Source organism: Eucyclogobius newberryi, unplaced genomic scaffold (genome assembly GCF_026437365.1).
Source record: "Eucyclogobius newberryi isolate DKJ021-1_F unplaced genomic scaffold, fEucNew1.0.hap1 SCAF_13, whole genome shotgun sequence".
NCBI lineage: Eukaryota > Metazoa > Chordata > Actinopteri > Gobiiformes > Gobiidae > Eucyclogobius > Eucyclogobius newberryi.
The window spans coordinates 28232478-28247667 of NW_027315757.1; the positions used below are offsets into that span (position 1 = coordinate 28232478).

The 15190-nt window shown below is 41.2% G+C and overlaps 3 protein-coding genes across 3 annotated transcripts; all 3 read right to left on the minus strand.

Annotated features, from left to right (window-relative positions):
• Window positions 1–4666: 4666 nt before the first annotated feature.
• On the minus strand, window positions 4667–8069 carry lgals3bp.1 (galectin 3 binding protein, tandem duplicate 1). Its single transcript, XM_072443277.1, has 5 exons — window positions 7972–8069; window positions 7687–7893; window positions 6928–7062; window positions 6532–6808; window positions 4667–5884 (listed from the first exon to the last, which is right to left on the minus strand). Exons 1-5 carry the CDS (start codon window positions 8042–8044, stop codon window positions 4741–4743), a joined length of 1836 nt encoding a protein of 611 aa, XP_072299378.1. The 5' UTR covers window positions 8045–8069; the 3' UTR covers window positions 4667–4740.
• Window positions 8070–8737: 668 nt separating this feature from the next.
• On the minus strand, window positions 8738–11307 carry cant1a (calcium activated nucleotidase 1a). The gene is made up of 4 exons (XM_072443278.1): window positions 11176–11307; window positions 9690–10358; window positions 9397–9600; window positions 8738–9131 (listed from the first exon to the last, which is right to left on the minus strand). Exons 1-4 carry the CDS (start codon window positions 11210–11212, stop codon window positions 8761–8763), a joined length of 1281 nt encoding a protein of 426 aa, XP_072299379.1. The 5' UTR covers window positions 11213–11307; the 3' UTR covers window positions 8738–8760.
• Window positions 11308–13095: 1788 nt separating this feature from the next.
• On the minus strand, window positions 13096–14646 carry syngr2a (synaptogyrin 2a). The gene is made up of 4 exons (XM_072443279.1): window positions 14487–14646; window positions 13959–14196; window positions 13732–13877; window positions 13096–13651 (listed from the first exon to the last, which is right to left on the minus strand). The coding sequence occupies exons 1-4, from the start codon at window positions 14583–14585 to the stop codon at window positions 13448–13450; spliced, it is 687 nt and encodes a 228-aa protein (XP_072299380.1). The 5' UTR covers window positions 14586–14646; the 3' UTR covers window positions 13096–13447.
• Window positions 14647–15190: the final 544 nt, after the last annotated feature.

Sequence of the window (15190 nt, forward strand, 5' to 3'; positions counted from 1 at the left end):
GCTTCTAATTGTTATTGTTTGAAAAAGCTTTTTAAATGTGACGCCTTCTGTGTTTCCCTGGGGCATTTTGGAACTATGACGCACGTCAGGCTCATACTACAGTCACGGGCCTCGTCTCATGTCTCACACCTTGGGCCTGACACAAGCGCTGAAATATTTTCGGTGCGGCCCCTGGGAAACAGAAGATGTCTTGACTCTTGAGTTTAAACTTTGCGGTCTTTTCTGTTGATATTGGCGTCAGGGTGATACGATCATTTGCACTGATGATGAATAATGAAACGGGCTGGAGATATTGCGGCTGCTTCGCTCCGTGACATCATTCTTGGCAACCATCTGCCTTCTGGCCACTGGCAAAATATTCCTGTTCTTTTCCATAGATTTGCATTTTTTGTCTCGTTGCTTTTCCTCTCACGCATTCCCAGTGTCTGGAAGACCAAGACTGTCTGTTGGGAAATCGAGACAATTCACGGGTTGTTTTGCAGGGCATTTATTTGTTTTTATGGTTACGGCGGCACAAGTTCCTCTGGGTGACAAATTTCCAAGTTGTGGAGGATTTTGCAAGTGGCTATGACTCGCAGTCTAGTGGAAGTTACCAAGCGCGTAAGAGAAGCTGCACAACAAGTGAAGTGAAGGGCAGAGGAAATGACACAACCAAGTGCAAAAGGGTAAGAGATGTCGAAGCCTTCATTTGATTTCTAAACTAAAATATGGTACGAGCACTGAATTTAAACGTGATAAAATAATAGAAGGCTTTAACTGAGAACTTGTTTTGGGTTTTTTGAGCAAACGCCGTACCGATGAGCCGCGATTATTCAAGTGGAAGAAATACTACTCTATTTGTATGAACGCCTCCCAAATGTCTTTCCATGTCTTTACAATAACCCAATTCTGTCAGGATGTGATATGATAAACTGTATATTATTGTTCCAGAGTTATGGGGCACTAAAAGTAAAGAATAATTCAGGTCGTTGCCAGTTTTTGACATCTGGTCCAGAAATCAAAATGTCATTCACAGTCTGTAATGACAAAACTTTGCAATAGTTGTTAAATAAATGCTTAAAGTGTCTGTACTTTGGAGCGCAGGGGCCTGGCTTTGAGCAAAGATGGTGCCATTAAATAGACTACTTTGACATTATAAGACAAATTCAACTCCACACACCAAATTTGAAATAAGTCCACAGTGGTATTTTTGAATTTTAATTTAACCACACAATGTTAATATGGAATCAATGAGCACCTTCTCCTCAAATGTAGCGTTTTTTTGCCCTGTTGAGCAATGTATCGCCACATTACAAATGACCTCACACGATAATCATCCTCAACTCCAGTGGCTTCTTTTCCCATACTGCAACTCTTCTTTTAGACCTGGTTTCTCTCCCACTGCTCAAAACCTGGAATATCATATCAACATTTGGTTTTGAGTGTTTTTTTTTTTTTTTTAAAGAAGTGCAATGTAAGCAGACCTGTGTGGACCACAACAAAAGTTAACACGCCACCTTAATACTTAAATGACAGGCTTCCAATGCCAGGAATACACTCAAAGGGAAGTGCCTGGCAGGACAGAAAAAGTGGGTCTCATTGTGGACTCTGGTGGGTGTTGTGGTGGTATCGCCCACATCCTTTGACCACTGACCGATGCCCCTTTGTCTGTATCGACGCCCATATAAGGAAAGGCCCGACTACGAGCCACTTACCGTCCGCTGCAAACAAATTTGACGTTAAAATATGTGCAAGAGTGAATAAGCACAGACAGTAGTGAGAGATGGGGGAAGGAATAACACATTGCGTTGTGTAGTGACTTGCAGGTCAGGGATCCACTCTGACCACAGGGATTTGTGATACGAGTTTGTTAGACATTGAAGTGGACAAACTTTCACTCTTAAAGTAATAGTCATGTCTGTCCACATCCAACCCCAGACCATAATGAACTGTGAGAGGGGGTGGGAATTCAACAACTTGGAATGTTTTGTTGTTGTTGTTTTTTTTAATGTAAACCATGAGTCACCATGGTAACGCAGTGGTTCGCCTACAAACCTGAAGATTGTGAGATTCAAAGGTTGCACTGGATCAATGCCAGGTCCAACTAGGGTAGGGGTGTCAAATTCATTTGGGCCGCGGGCCGAATTTTGACGCTCAGGCTGGGTCGCGGGCCAAACATAACGTAAAACATAAAACAATTTAAAAAATAAGAAATGAATAGCGTTATATAGCCTGTTTTTGAAGCAATTACTCGATCGATTAAAAAAAAATTACAAAACGTTTGTTCTCATAAACTGAAATTTATTAAGAAAAAGTAGTGTAATTTCAACAATACTGTGCTTCAGTTTATGTGCATTACAACTTCAGAGTTGATCTACAGAGATAAACTTTTGGAACTGAAAAATATTGTATTTGACTTTATAACAAAATAAACTTCTCAAGATCTAAAAAACCTTTTAAATGTACTAAGTATCATTTCCACGTCTGTGTAGTTATCTGTACACCTGAACTGACTCACCACAAAATAAAAACAAACGTGGGAGCGTTTAAGTAAGTGCATGAGCCACAGCATGAGCCACAGTCTTCAATCAAACCAAACTCTTTTGTCAAATTTCGACGCTATAGCTGAGTCGTGGGCCAAATATTATGAACAAAATAAAACAGTAAAAAATATAAGAAATAAATAGCTTTTTTACAGCCTAGTATTAGTTGTGGAGACTGTTGCACAGGTGAAAGACTGAGTCCATATTCATGCAGCAGCAGAAACAGGAACATGGACTTTTGATGTGATTTCTGATGTGAAATGTTGATATCACAGACATGTTTCTGCTCAAACTCAATATGAGATCGCTATTTTAAGCTGATCTTAGTGACAAATTATTCATGTAGTGACTCAAATGTGGTCATTGTGTTTGTGTTCACAGTCACATTAGTGTGGACACAGTCATGTTCATACTTTATTACACTCTGACCTGTGTTTTTACCTGCGGCTGCTGATCTGTCCAGGTTTGTAGAGGATGTTTTCATCACAGAAGTTTGTTTTCTTGTTGTTAGTTCCACATTAGCTCCACTTTTAGCACAACTCTAACATCCACAAAACCAAATTTTATATATATATATATATATATATATATATATATATTTTAAATATAAATTCGAAATGTTTGGCGGGCCGGATTAAAACGTCTGGCGGGCCTTGTATATGACACATGTGAAGTAGGGACTTTGTTGTTGTGCCCTAGTGCTGTGTTTGTGTCCTTGGGCAAGACACTTTTTACCACATTAGTGGTGACATGTCGGTGTAATCCCTCATTTGTCCAGGAGTGTTCCATTGTAGTAAAAAAGATTCAGTTGTAGCAAAATAAACCAGAGTCCAGATGACTACAACTGAATCTTTTTTACCTTATTAGTGGTGGTTGAAAATCATAAATCATTAGAGTGGAGATGAACAATCTAGAGTCTAACTTCTAAAGCGTGCGTATGTAGAAAAATGTTACGTGCACAACTTTCTAAGGTAAGTTCTAAGTTGACTTGAGGTGGGAGTGAGCGGTGAGTTGGTGCTTTCAGAGGAGGAAGAAGGCAATCTGTGCTAAAAGAGAGTTGAACAGTGTTAGGAGCTTTGTGGAAGTTTGTGTTTTCCCGTAAGTACACCTTTAGTCAAAAATCTACGTAAAGGTTTATAAATGAGACCCCTGGCTTGTACTGTAGTGCTCTGAGAGGTTTGTCAAGATTCTAAAGCACATTTGGAAGCCATGAAGGTGCTTTGCTGAGTGTTATAAAGCCATGATAAATGTCTTAAGTTTTAAACAATTCCTATAGATGCACTGTCTAGACATATGCCAAGCTTTAGTGGCTTATTCTGATTCTTTTACTGAGTCACTAGCATTACAGACATCTTTGTTCTTTTTTGTTTGCCTCTCTTTTTTGTCACGTGTATTCTCGTAAATAAAATAAGTGTTGCATCATTTGGGAAAACGACATGCCAGAACACATTTGAATTGCTTGTAAGGTTAGTCAAAAGAAACCACGCAAACGCCAAGTCAGAATGAGTAAACCTTCACGACAACAAGAAAACATGATCTTCTTCTAACAAATGAACTCAGAACAGTTGGACTCAAGCTGCGTTCTAGCACGAGGGACCTGTCCTGACACATCAGTACGGGAAATCTGGAAGACGGCATTTGGCACGATTGTGAAATATACTTACTTATATACTACTGTAGAAAGAGCACACCAAGTCATTATATTTCAAACAGGGATGGATGGATATTGTCTTGGTGTAAAGGCCAATGACAAACTGGGCATGACAGATTAGGAGACAACTAAATATCTCAAAAAAGGTTTATTGCCATTGCCAATGAACAGAATTCACAAACACCTCTGTTAAATAGCAAGGAATTTGTCCCAATATTAAAAAGATAAATAAATGCCACAATATTACCGATACCCATATTAGCACCAATTTATTTTCCATCCTTAATATGCATTTATTATTGTTTTTATTTGTACTAAGTTAGCGTTCAAGAAAACTCACTCAAAGATGCAGTAGTGAACAAAATAAGAGACATACATAGAGTTTTAAAACCATTTATTTATGTGTAACCCATAGAAACAACAGTGGTTATAAATGCTAGTGCATGTTGAGAGTAAAATATTAAAATTGGAAACATATTTCAGTGCTTCAACTACATTAAAAATACTAATGATGCATGACCTTGGAATTAATCAACAAGGACAATGATCAAAACTGAGGCCTGTTTCTTAGATGTATTCAGGTCTCACTACAAAAATGAACTGGTACTGGTCATTTGGGCATGGATAGGTTGAAGACTGTGTAGAATTTTTGGAAATGGATGCCATGCTCTCCTTGAAGTCCTGAACCTCAAAAATATACCTGTTCTGGCACATCAGCAGAAGCCGGTTCCCAAACACGACGCCTGGGAAGTTGCTTCCATGATTATGCAGCCTGGCCATTGGCAGAGAGTTACATCTCAAACCTTGATTGGAACACTGGTATTGTTGTGTGAAGATTTGCGCAAGCCAGTTTGTCGTTTTGTCCCGGAACATCAAGCTGCTGTGATATGGGGCTAAGATAGATCTACGACTGTCAACATTGTGATGATTATTAAACGACCGTGTTGGCATAGTGGGTGCAAACATAGCTCTACGACTGCCACCATAGTGACGTTTTAATTGATACGACCGCGTTGCCATAGTGGGTGCAACGATCTGACCATATGAATTATACGACTGTGTTTGCACAGTGGGTGCTAAGGACACGCTCCACAAGGCAGAGGTGTAGATCCGAGGCTGGTAAGAAACATCATCAATGAACATCTTCACTCGAGACTTAATATTGGTTAAAAGCTGCACATTAAACTGCAGGGCCTTGAGAATATTATCATTGAAGATACTTTGATGCGTGCCGTACAGTGAGAAGTTTGACAACATTTGAGTGGCGGTCAGCTGTTCAGCAGGCATCATGGGAAATCGCACTAGAGATAACAGTTTGGCCAGGGAGTCCAAACTAGTGTTAACATTGTTTAAGATCCAGTTTTCCACAACTTCAAGCACAAACAACTCATCTGGCACAACTATATCTGAGCGGAGTAGAAGGTTGCTCAGGAGATCCTCAGAGATCTGGGTCCAAACTGGACTCGTGGAGAAGTTCTGGAAGTTCCAGGCCAAATACCGGACACAGGTTTCTTGCAGGACGAAGTCTTGGGTCTCGATGGCATATTCATGAATAGACACTTGTGTTTCAAACGAGCTGTCGTCGGGAATGATTTGGTTGAAAAGAAGAGCCGTGTCCCTCATCAGTTGTTCCACCCTGAACTGAGAGGCCAACCAGTGAAGACATTGCACCGAGGAGAAGACGACGTCAATCTTACGAGTGTACAGATACCTAAAGAAACAACAGAAGCATTTAAATGTCGGAGGTTTGCTACGGCAAATAAAGGCGTACATTTGTGTGTCCTCCATTTATCAGTATGATTTAGTGTAATGTAAGAACTACAAGTTAATACATTAAGACATACGCCAAGTTAAACTCTATGTCAGGGGTGGGCAAACTACGGCCCGTGGGCCACATCCGGCCCGCAGGGCCTTTCAATCCGGGCCGCCAAGCTTGTCCAAGTAATATTTAAAAAAAAAACTAAAAAAAAAAACCTTTTTTGCCCTCAGGCATCTGCCTGCACTTGTATCCTTAATAAATATGACGTGAAATGAATTAAATAATATATTCAATAGCCTACAATTGACAGAAAAGTGATATTTTATTTGATATTTAATTTTTGGGATTTTATTTTTTCACACCAATGATTGGGGGCCGGCCCTCCGCTGCTTGCCTGGATTCGAATATGGCCCTTGGAGGGAAATAATTGCCCACCCCTGCTCTATGTAATGCTTTAACGTTATCAGTAAAAAAGTGGATCTAATCATCAAAAACTGAGTAATTAAAAGATGAATCTGGCAAACTTACTACACACACTATTCCACCACGATCACAATACTACAAATACTTAACCGTGATATTTTAAGCACAATAAATACCTTATAAAAGCGGGAAAATGGGGGAGGCACTTCGGGACGACTTCCACCGTGACTTTTTGTGTATCCATCGTGATATTGAAAGCGTGCACACGTGACAGGATCATTTTGTGTGCGCAGAACGTGGTCGAATCTGTTATTTGCAGTGTTTCGGCGGCAGAACTTTGAGCGGTGACGGAGAGGTCACACAAACGCTCACTGTCGAAGAGTTCACCCAGCTCTTCGGACAGAGCAATACTGTGGTCCAGGGTTTGGGATGAGGTCGGCAAATCAGTTTCGACTGTAACAAAAATACAGAGAATGGAAAAAAAAGTAATGATTCGTCACAGGGCATATAAACATAATAGGAGGAAAATAGTTATTCATATTATGGGTCACCGTTGTTAGTATTTTATTTACCTCTTGGTTCACATTGTATAACGACGTCCTCCTTGTGGCTGCAGTCAGTTACTCCCCAGCCTTTGAAAGTACACGCATGTAGGTACTTCTCTGTGCCTTTACATTCCATGTCGTCCATCCATATTGGTCCAAGTGCTACGATAAACAGGCAGTAATACATTTGGGATGTCAAGATCATTCAGATAATCATATCACATAATGATAAGAACTAAGACAATCCCTATTGTGAATATTAAAGAAGCAAAATAAAGCGGTTTTAAATTCAAAATTATATATAGAAATACATTTTAATAATTGAATAAAGTTTGCCCCAACTTGAGGAATAATACGGTGTTGGGTGAGATTTCAGTAATACCTTTACTATAACTAACAATAACTATACTATAACTAACTATAACTATTAAAGAAGCAAAATAAAGCGGTTTTAAATTCAAAATTATATAAAGAAATACATCTTAATAATTGAATAAAGTTGGTCACAAACTTGAGGAATAATACGGTGTTAGGTGAGATCTCAGTAATAATTGTGAAACACTAGAATTTGACATCCCTGGTCACAATATAATAGAAAAAAACTAAAAGAATGATACAAATAATTTCAATTAAATCTATACTATTGCTTATGTCACACAAACTACTTCAGCCTTGGTCCTGGTGTCAATAATAGTGACTAAAACTGTGACGTTTCCCTTCACAATAATCTCTCTCGGTTGCGAACAGCGCCCCCTCCTGGTAGAAAGAAGAAGAATAAAACCAAACCTTTAGGATCATCCAATTCTTTCGTCACGACAGATTTAGCCCGGGGGAATTTGAGCTGGCGACACACGACGTTTGCTTCGTTCATGTCCCATCCATCGTCGCACACCGTCCCCCACTGTCCCGCGTGGTAGATCTCCACGCGGCCCCCGAAGAGGAGCCTCGACCCCACGAGCCTCACGTCCCCCTCCTGCGCCACTGAAGTCCGCTCTGCACACAAACGCGTTTAACCCCAAAAGCACGCGCAAACACACCGATTAAACACGCAAATCTCCCCCAAAAACTCACTGAAGCTGCTGAACTGCGTTGACACGTCGCAGACCAGGAAAAGCAAAACGCCAAAACTCTGATATTTCAACATTTTGAACTCGAAGGGCAGTGATTGTCTGTGAAATGAAAAATAACATGCACTAAACTGCAAGACAGATCCATCTACTTAATAATGATAATACATTTAGGCAGAGAACACTAAATGCATACTGTTTATCAGACAGTAGTGTAAAGAAGTTAATTAAAAATACATCCGAATGCAAAACTGATGATAATTCTTACGTCCAAAACTTACCCTCTCACAAGCTCCGACTCACAGAAGTGCTTCTCTTTGTCTCAAGGTTTGAAAACAACTGGAGCTTAAAAAGGGAGTTGAAGTTTCGTTTCACCAAAAGTGCAAGTGCAAAGTGCAAGTCTGGGCAAGATGAGGTCGAGATTATACTGTAGATATAGTTTGAACTGTAATACAAGGAACACAATGAAGACTAGATTGTTTTGTTCTTTGTTTTTACTTTCCCCCCCAAAGATTGCATAAAGAAAAACTTAATTTAAAGAAAAAAAATGTCTTTTAAACTTAAATAGCAAGTTGTGTATTATTGCGCATTATGCAGAGTGTGTGTATAAAATTAAACATTGCAGACAAAGTCACAGTCTAATTCAATTCACTTGGTTTACATTCATCATTTTTAAAAAACTTTACAGTACCGTACAGGCATTTATTAGAGAAAACCTGCCCCTTATTGTACTTCCAACTGCAGTGTAAACAGGACAGACCCACAGTGCAGTGGCCTCATGAACAAAAGTGCACTAAATGAACTCGACGCCTTCGTATTTCACGTCCCCAATCTTGGTCTCTGGCAGAAGAACGCGTCCGTCGAGGGTGAAGGCCATAATGTATGAAGCTATTTTCCCAGCGTCTTCCTCAGACTTCAGAGCCAGAATGATTTGGTCGTCTGTGTTGGGCACAAACTTGAAGGAGGAGAAGCCGTGCGTGGGGTTGAGCTCCCCTACGTGGCTCACATGGATGTGTTTAAAGTCCGCGGAGCAGCTGAGCACCATGTCCGTGCCCCGACGCTCATCGGCCGTTTCCTCGTAGCGCTGTTTACTGGCACGACGTGGAAGGAAGAACCAGCGCTGCAGCGTGTCACTCCAGGCCGCCGATTCGTGTATAAAATAACCTGTGGGGAAATGTAACTTAAATCAGAATGGGTTTTAATGCCATAATCAGTGCTTTGGCGTCATAAAAACAATGTATATAATATAATAGTAAAAGGTATAGACTATGCTCAAATAAGATGAACTAAATATGCACGATACAGCCTAACTTGTGTATCAAGTATGAAGTTACTATGGCCTTTCTCCAGTTCTTTTGCTACAAAAAGGGGTGTGGATTGACCAAACAAGTTCGTGCACATTACTAACGTCAGATCATGATTGATTTACCTGGAGGTTCTATTCCTGCAGCCGCTTTAAGAGCCTTGTACCGCGGCACCCAGTTCTCGTGTCTGACGTCTCCTCTGAAGCCCACCACTTTCACCCACTCGGGGTTGTTGTTGACGAATTCACCCTCCGTAGTCGTCCACTCCTTCCCCAGACCGCCAACGTAGAGATGCTCATCTTTCACCGCGAGCCACTCGGCTTTAAACCCTATGGACACATGATGGTTGGGACAGTACAGTCACTATATTTAAAATGTATATAATGCTGTATTATATAATTACATTATACCAACAAACCTTTGGCAACACTGCCGTCCCCATCAGGCAGAATGACCCAGGGCACAGCATTATTTCCTTCAATTAGATAAACCACTCCTGTGCGGTCGTCAACAGAGTACAACTTCCCATTGAATGCCACCAGCTCGGACAGCTCCATTCCTCTTCCTTTCTCAGAGAGGTGGCTCTCCAGCACTACACGCTCTACATCCCACTCCACACTCACTTTGTCCCCACTCTCAGAGACCAGCAGGTGTCCTCGCCGCATGTGACTGAACCAGGTCAGCTTCTTGTCACTCAGTGAGCTTGTGTCCAGGTCAGCGATGACCCCTATGCGGTAGCGAGTGCCCTGGGGAGTGCGCTCTGGTGACGTGAGGGGGTATGTGTCATTGTAATGGGGCTCCTGATTAGACTGCCTAGGACTGGACTTCCAGCTGGTAGAGGGTGAAAAGCTTCTGGGGTGAAAGCCCGCGTTCAGGTGAGCGAGAAGCAGCAGAACCAGAGTTAACGAGAGCACCACAACAACTATGGGCTTCCATTTTAGGCGGAAACGAGAGTCAGTTGTTTTGGCCATGGAAGCCAACATAGGGAGGTCTCCTACAGAGATGTGCAGAGGGTTCATAGGATCATCTTGCTTCAGTCGTGTGGTGCCTGGGACAGCCGGCATGGAGGACGAGGGCCTAGGCTGACCTACAAGAGAAACAAGAATATACACTGTATTACAAAGGAGTCATTATCAAATTATGTGGATGAAAACTAGATTAGCAATATGTCAAGGCCATTTAGTTCTAGTTGAACACACTCCACATTGTCCATGTCTGACTACTGTAAACTCGATTTGAAAGACCAGTTTGTCTTGTCAAGTGAGAACAATATACCAAACATGAGGATAGATACTCTTCCTGGTTATACATACTCAGTGTTAGTAAAAAAAAACACAACTACTGAAGAAACTGAAAATATGGACCGCCCAAAGAAATTACTCACAAGTTAGTCTCTTCAACCCAATCCTGTTCGATTATCCTGACATTTGCCCTTAATAATTGAAATTGAAATAATACATGTTGCAGTAACGCTGAAGACAAATGGGAGCATTCTGGGTTGACAAGAGGAGCCACTCCAGACAAGCAAATCAGGAAATGCTTTAACAACCCACCAGGGCTAAAGGCATGCAAACCTTTAATTAATTTAAATTGCCTTATTATTATTAGTTCTATAGTTCACACATATAAAAGATTGCAGCACACATCTTCAGATAAAAACATAGAAATGAATGTATTTTTCACTAGTTAGAGTCCATACACCTCTCACCCGTAGCATGAGATTCGGGTCAAGCAAAGAAGCTGAAAGACTCTTTCATAAAGCGGCCTTGTGCCAAACAGAAGATCATTTTACCAGGATCTTGCAGCACTGTGCTTTTCCTCTCAAGACACTCTCACACGTTACTGTCACAACCCTGCTGACAACTTAACATACATAAAAGAAACAACTTATTTGATACTCTTACCCCTTCGTCTCCTGCCCATTCTTGAAGTCTGTGTCATTAAATTTATTTTACAACTTCATATACAGCGTCTAAAACGTTTGGTCTACACTCCTGAGTATTTGCCTTTCGGACAGAAGTAGAGGAACAATAGCTGTGAACTTTAGCTAGGTTAAAGATTATAAAAGAGTCCAAAGGGTCAAACTGAGTGCTTTATTTATATTGGCCAAGTATTGGTCCAATCAAAGACAACTAATATTTTACCGTAGTTAAGGGAAACGTTACCTTCTGCCGGCATAAACATCGACGGGTGGTATATTTTCTAAGGAGACAAGAGGTGAGTCTAATTATTTCTGAGCCGCAGTACAAAGATCAGCAGCAGTCACAATCAGATGAAACACTGAAGGTTCAGAGTGGTCTCAACTCTTGGACATTGTAAGTCATTATGAATAAGATAAGAAAAGCTTTATTGGTCCCACAATGAGGAAATTCTAGTGTTGCAACAAACATTAGACACAGAAGTATAATCAGGAAAAACAGGTAACTCTTCTAATCTTAATAATAATAATAATAATAATAATAACACTCTTATTTACAGCTGCTTTATGGACAGAAAACATTGCAGCAGGGATGATTGACACTATGTCACAGTATTGCACATGAATGATGAAAAGACATGTCCAGGGCCAACAGTGTTTGCTGTAAAGTCTGACAGGAGCAGGAAGTAAAGACCTGTGAATAGGCTACGAACCAGAACATAAGAAAAAGTGCCTTAAGTGTGGTCATAAAATGAAGCATCACGAACAGTTTTAGAAGCACTTTAAAGAATAATTCATTTCAGTCTAAACCTCCTAAACAGACTGTTCTGACTGCTTCAACCCTGACAAATACAGTCATGTTTAAGCTCTTCCTAAACAGACCCAAATGCTGTTATTTACATCAGAATAAAGGCTGTAAACTATCAATATCTACAATATGCGAGTGGTGTCCCTGCCCCTGCTGCAGCTCCTCACGAGAAGAGACAAGAAGAAGGGGGGAAAGATGCCATCACAGGTCATTTCACAGCACCACGAAACATTCCCCACGTCGCTGTGCCTCGCTGTACGTTGCACTCACCACATGTGCTCGATGTGCCGCGCTCAGTCCAGGCTCACGCCACCTTTAAACACCATCTCGGCACTTCTCTGCTTGGTTCTTCATGTGTGTTGCTCCAGTTGCCACAGATCCGACGTTCATTACTTCCGGTACGTGACGACATGACGTGGCGGGTTTACGCGCACCCGACACGCGCTGCTTTCAGGGTCCCTCGGAAATATGAATGCGCCCCCCGAAGAGAGCGCGCCCCGAAAGTCAGGTGACCTCAGATGGAAGGCGGAAAGTACTGTGGTTATTGACACACTTCTTCTATCAGGCTGTGTATAAACAGTCTTAGCAGTTGTAAAATACACAATGAAACAGGAACTTGTTGATGAGAATTATACTAAAGGCCAAACAAAGCACTCCATGTGTTCAACCTCACTAAGAGCCTGTGTAAATATGTGCCCAGGTTTTGGTCATATAAATAAATACATCCGCATTCAGACACAATTTATTTGGCAAAAGATGCTACACAAGAGTGTTGTCAAGGGCAAAAGCATTGAATAACTGTGAAGCGTGTGACTATGTGACTATGAAGCATTTATGACAGTTGTGATTGTTATGTTCCATGGTCAGACTATAAAATAAAGAGTTAAATAATGTGTAAAGTCTGTGTAACTTAGAACAGGTGAACTAACAACTAATTTAAAAAAAAGGCTAGCGCAAAGTCAGATAAATACAATCACCTGATAAGTATAAAAGTAATATTTAAATCTTAGTTGTACAGTATATAAAATGCAACTATCACAGCCCTCTGATTTCTTTCAGTGCATATAAATACTTTTTCAGTGGTTGAAAAAAAAACAAAAATAAAAATTAAAAAAATCAACAACATAGAAACCAGTCTATTTTCAATACAAAACCTTTGGTATTGTAACATTGACATATTATAGATGAATTTACTTTGCTACTTGAAAATCAAAGACTTATATTCAGTGATCAATGACAGAACTAACTAAACATTAAACTGTCGGTCGCTTCCTTGAAGACGATGCACTGCTAAAGTTAAGTTGAAATACCTGTTCTAGATAAGTATGGCTCAACAGAAGCCAAATTACACTCTGATCATGAAACAAAACAAAACAAATGGTGAGACATTCCCGAATCCATCAAATAAGAGGCAAAGCGAGTGTGAGCAGTCCAAACAGTGGCATTGTCTTTAGTAGCTGGGTGGCTTGTACTCCCCGGCTCCAGTCGGCCCCTGACTGGAGAAAGGGGACTGCTGGTATCCTTCCGGGGCGCTGCTGTTGGGATACCCAGGAGGATAGGCAGAGGCGTGGTCGTTGGCAGGATCAGTGTAATCCTGGTTCAGGTCAGTTAGGCCTTGTTTATACCTTCCGAGCGCAAAATAAGCCAAGAGCCCCTGTGAAGACATTTGGACAGCGGATTGTCAGACGTTGCCGGTCAAAAACGGTCACGGCTGCTGCTGTTTGCGGATCTTACCCATGAGATAATCGAGAAGAACGAGAACGCGATGCCAGCCCGCGCAGCATCTCCTGGGATCTGAACCAGTGGATTGTCAGTGTTCGTTTTGGCCCATTGACTGGCCAGAAGACAGAAGCAGACGAACCAGAGGAACGTCCAAGCAGCTGGAGAGGACAGTGACAATAACATGTACATATGAGACGAATAAAGACACACACGGGACACACGGGGTCGTTACGTCTTACATGAGAAGCCCAGATCCCCGATGACGATGTATCTTCTGTCCTTGGCATTGCTGATCTGAGGGAAGTAAGCGTCCAGCAGGAAGAAGATGACACAAGCCACGAAGGCCAGGACCCCGACCCCCACCGCGTAGCTGCAGGCGCTGTCATTGTTGTTGTACATGCATCTGATGGCGGAGTCAGTCCTGAGGTTGGTGTAGCCCTCCGCAGTGATGGTCGCAAACACCACAATGGAAAACAGCTGCACAAAAGGAAGAGACAATGGTCATAAACCGGTTTCCTTTCAAATGATGTGTGTTCAACATCCGTGAGGTGAATGTGTAAAGTGTGACAGTAACGACAGGACACACATTAGGCGTCAACATTAATCTGCACAAACAATGAGTCAACTATAAAATAAATAATACGCATTTCACATGTGCTACAAGCTTGAAAAGACACACAAACAAGTCAAAAGTGAATCCATTTCGACACTGTCCTGTTCCATCTGTTGCTCAAACGCAATGCGAACATTAGTGTGCGGTCACTCACCCAGCTGATCATGCGCAAAATACTTTGCGGCTTTTTAAAAAAGCTCACTAAGTCAAATGCTCCGCCGGCAAACGAGTCTCCATAGGCCGTGTTTTGCATTTTGAGAAGTGTAACCAAAGACACTCGCGAGATGATTAAATTAGACAGTAAATGAAAACTTTTCTATCAAAGCGCTGTCAGTTTAGCACAAACACTTCCTGAAAACTTTAAAGGCCCGCCCCCCGCGCGGTGCGTTCAGGGACACGCGTCACTGGCGTCACTTCAAACAAACGGCAACAAGTTGAACAATACAAATGTAATGATATTGATCCAAAGCATGAGGCTGTAGTTTTACTGGTGGATTTAGAAATACTGCATTCATTTAGAGATACACTTTCTTAACTGATGAAAGGCAGGGACAAAAACAAATTAAAAGCACATCAATATTGACCAATAGAGGGAAGCAGCTACATTTAATACCGTTTTGCTTTCACATTTGGTTTTTGAAAAGTGCCTGATCGCATGAGCAGTACAGTAAAATAAAATGGTGCCATAAAAACGCTGTGTCCTTCATTAGATCATTCAAAATTAAATGATCTAAATTAGTAGCAAAACATAAACTACCACTTTGAATTTTCAGTGTTCCAGTGTCCAGTTCAGTGTATATATACAGGTTCTTTTAGGAACTTTTTTCAAGAGTAGGCACAACTAGGTCAACATTTCCA

Excerpts from the sequence above, each read along its gene's own strand:
- lgals3bp.1 (XM_072443277.1), bottom strand. The coding sequence starts at position 8,044 with ATGTTGAAATATCAGAGTTTTGGCGTTTTGCTTTTCCTGGTCTGCGAC. Across the intron at positions 7,063-7,686 it reads AGAATTGGATGATCCTAAAG|CACTTGGACCAATATGGATG; the intron begins GTTTGGTTTTAT and ends TGTTTATCGTAG. Across the intron at positions 5,885-6,531 it reads CATTTTCCCGCTTTTATAAG|GTATCTGTACACTCGTAAGA; the intron begins GTATTTATTGTG and ends TTGTTTCTTTAG.
- cant1a (XM_072443278.1), bottom strand. The coding sequence starts at position 11,212 with ATGACACAGACTTCAAGAATGGGCAGGAGACGAAGGG. Across the intron at positions 10,359-11,175 it reads AATGGGCAGGAGACGAAGGG|GTCAGCCTAGGCCCTCGTCC; the intron begins GTAAGAGTATCA and ends TTTCTCTTGTAG. Across the intron at positions 9,601-9,689 it reads GGACGGCAGTGTTGCCAAAG|GGTTTAAAGCCGAGTGGCTC; the intron begins GTTTGTTGGTAT and ends ATGTGTCCATAG.
- syngr2a (XM_072443279.1), bottom strand. The coding sequence starts at position 14,585 with ATGCAAAACACGGCCTATGGAGACTCGTTTGCCGGCGGAGCATTTGAC. Across the intron at positions 14,197-14,486 it reads TTTTGCGCATGATCAGCTGG|CTGTTTTCCATTGTGGTGTT; the intron begins GTGAGTGACCGC and ends CCTTTTGTGCAG. Across the intron at positions 13,878-13,958 it reads CGGGGATCTGGGCTTCTCAT|CTGCTTGGACGTTCCTCTGG; the intron begins GTAAGACGTAAC and ends TGTCCTCTCCAG.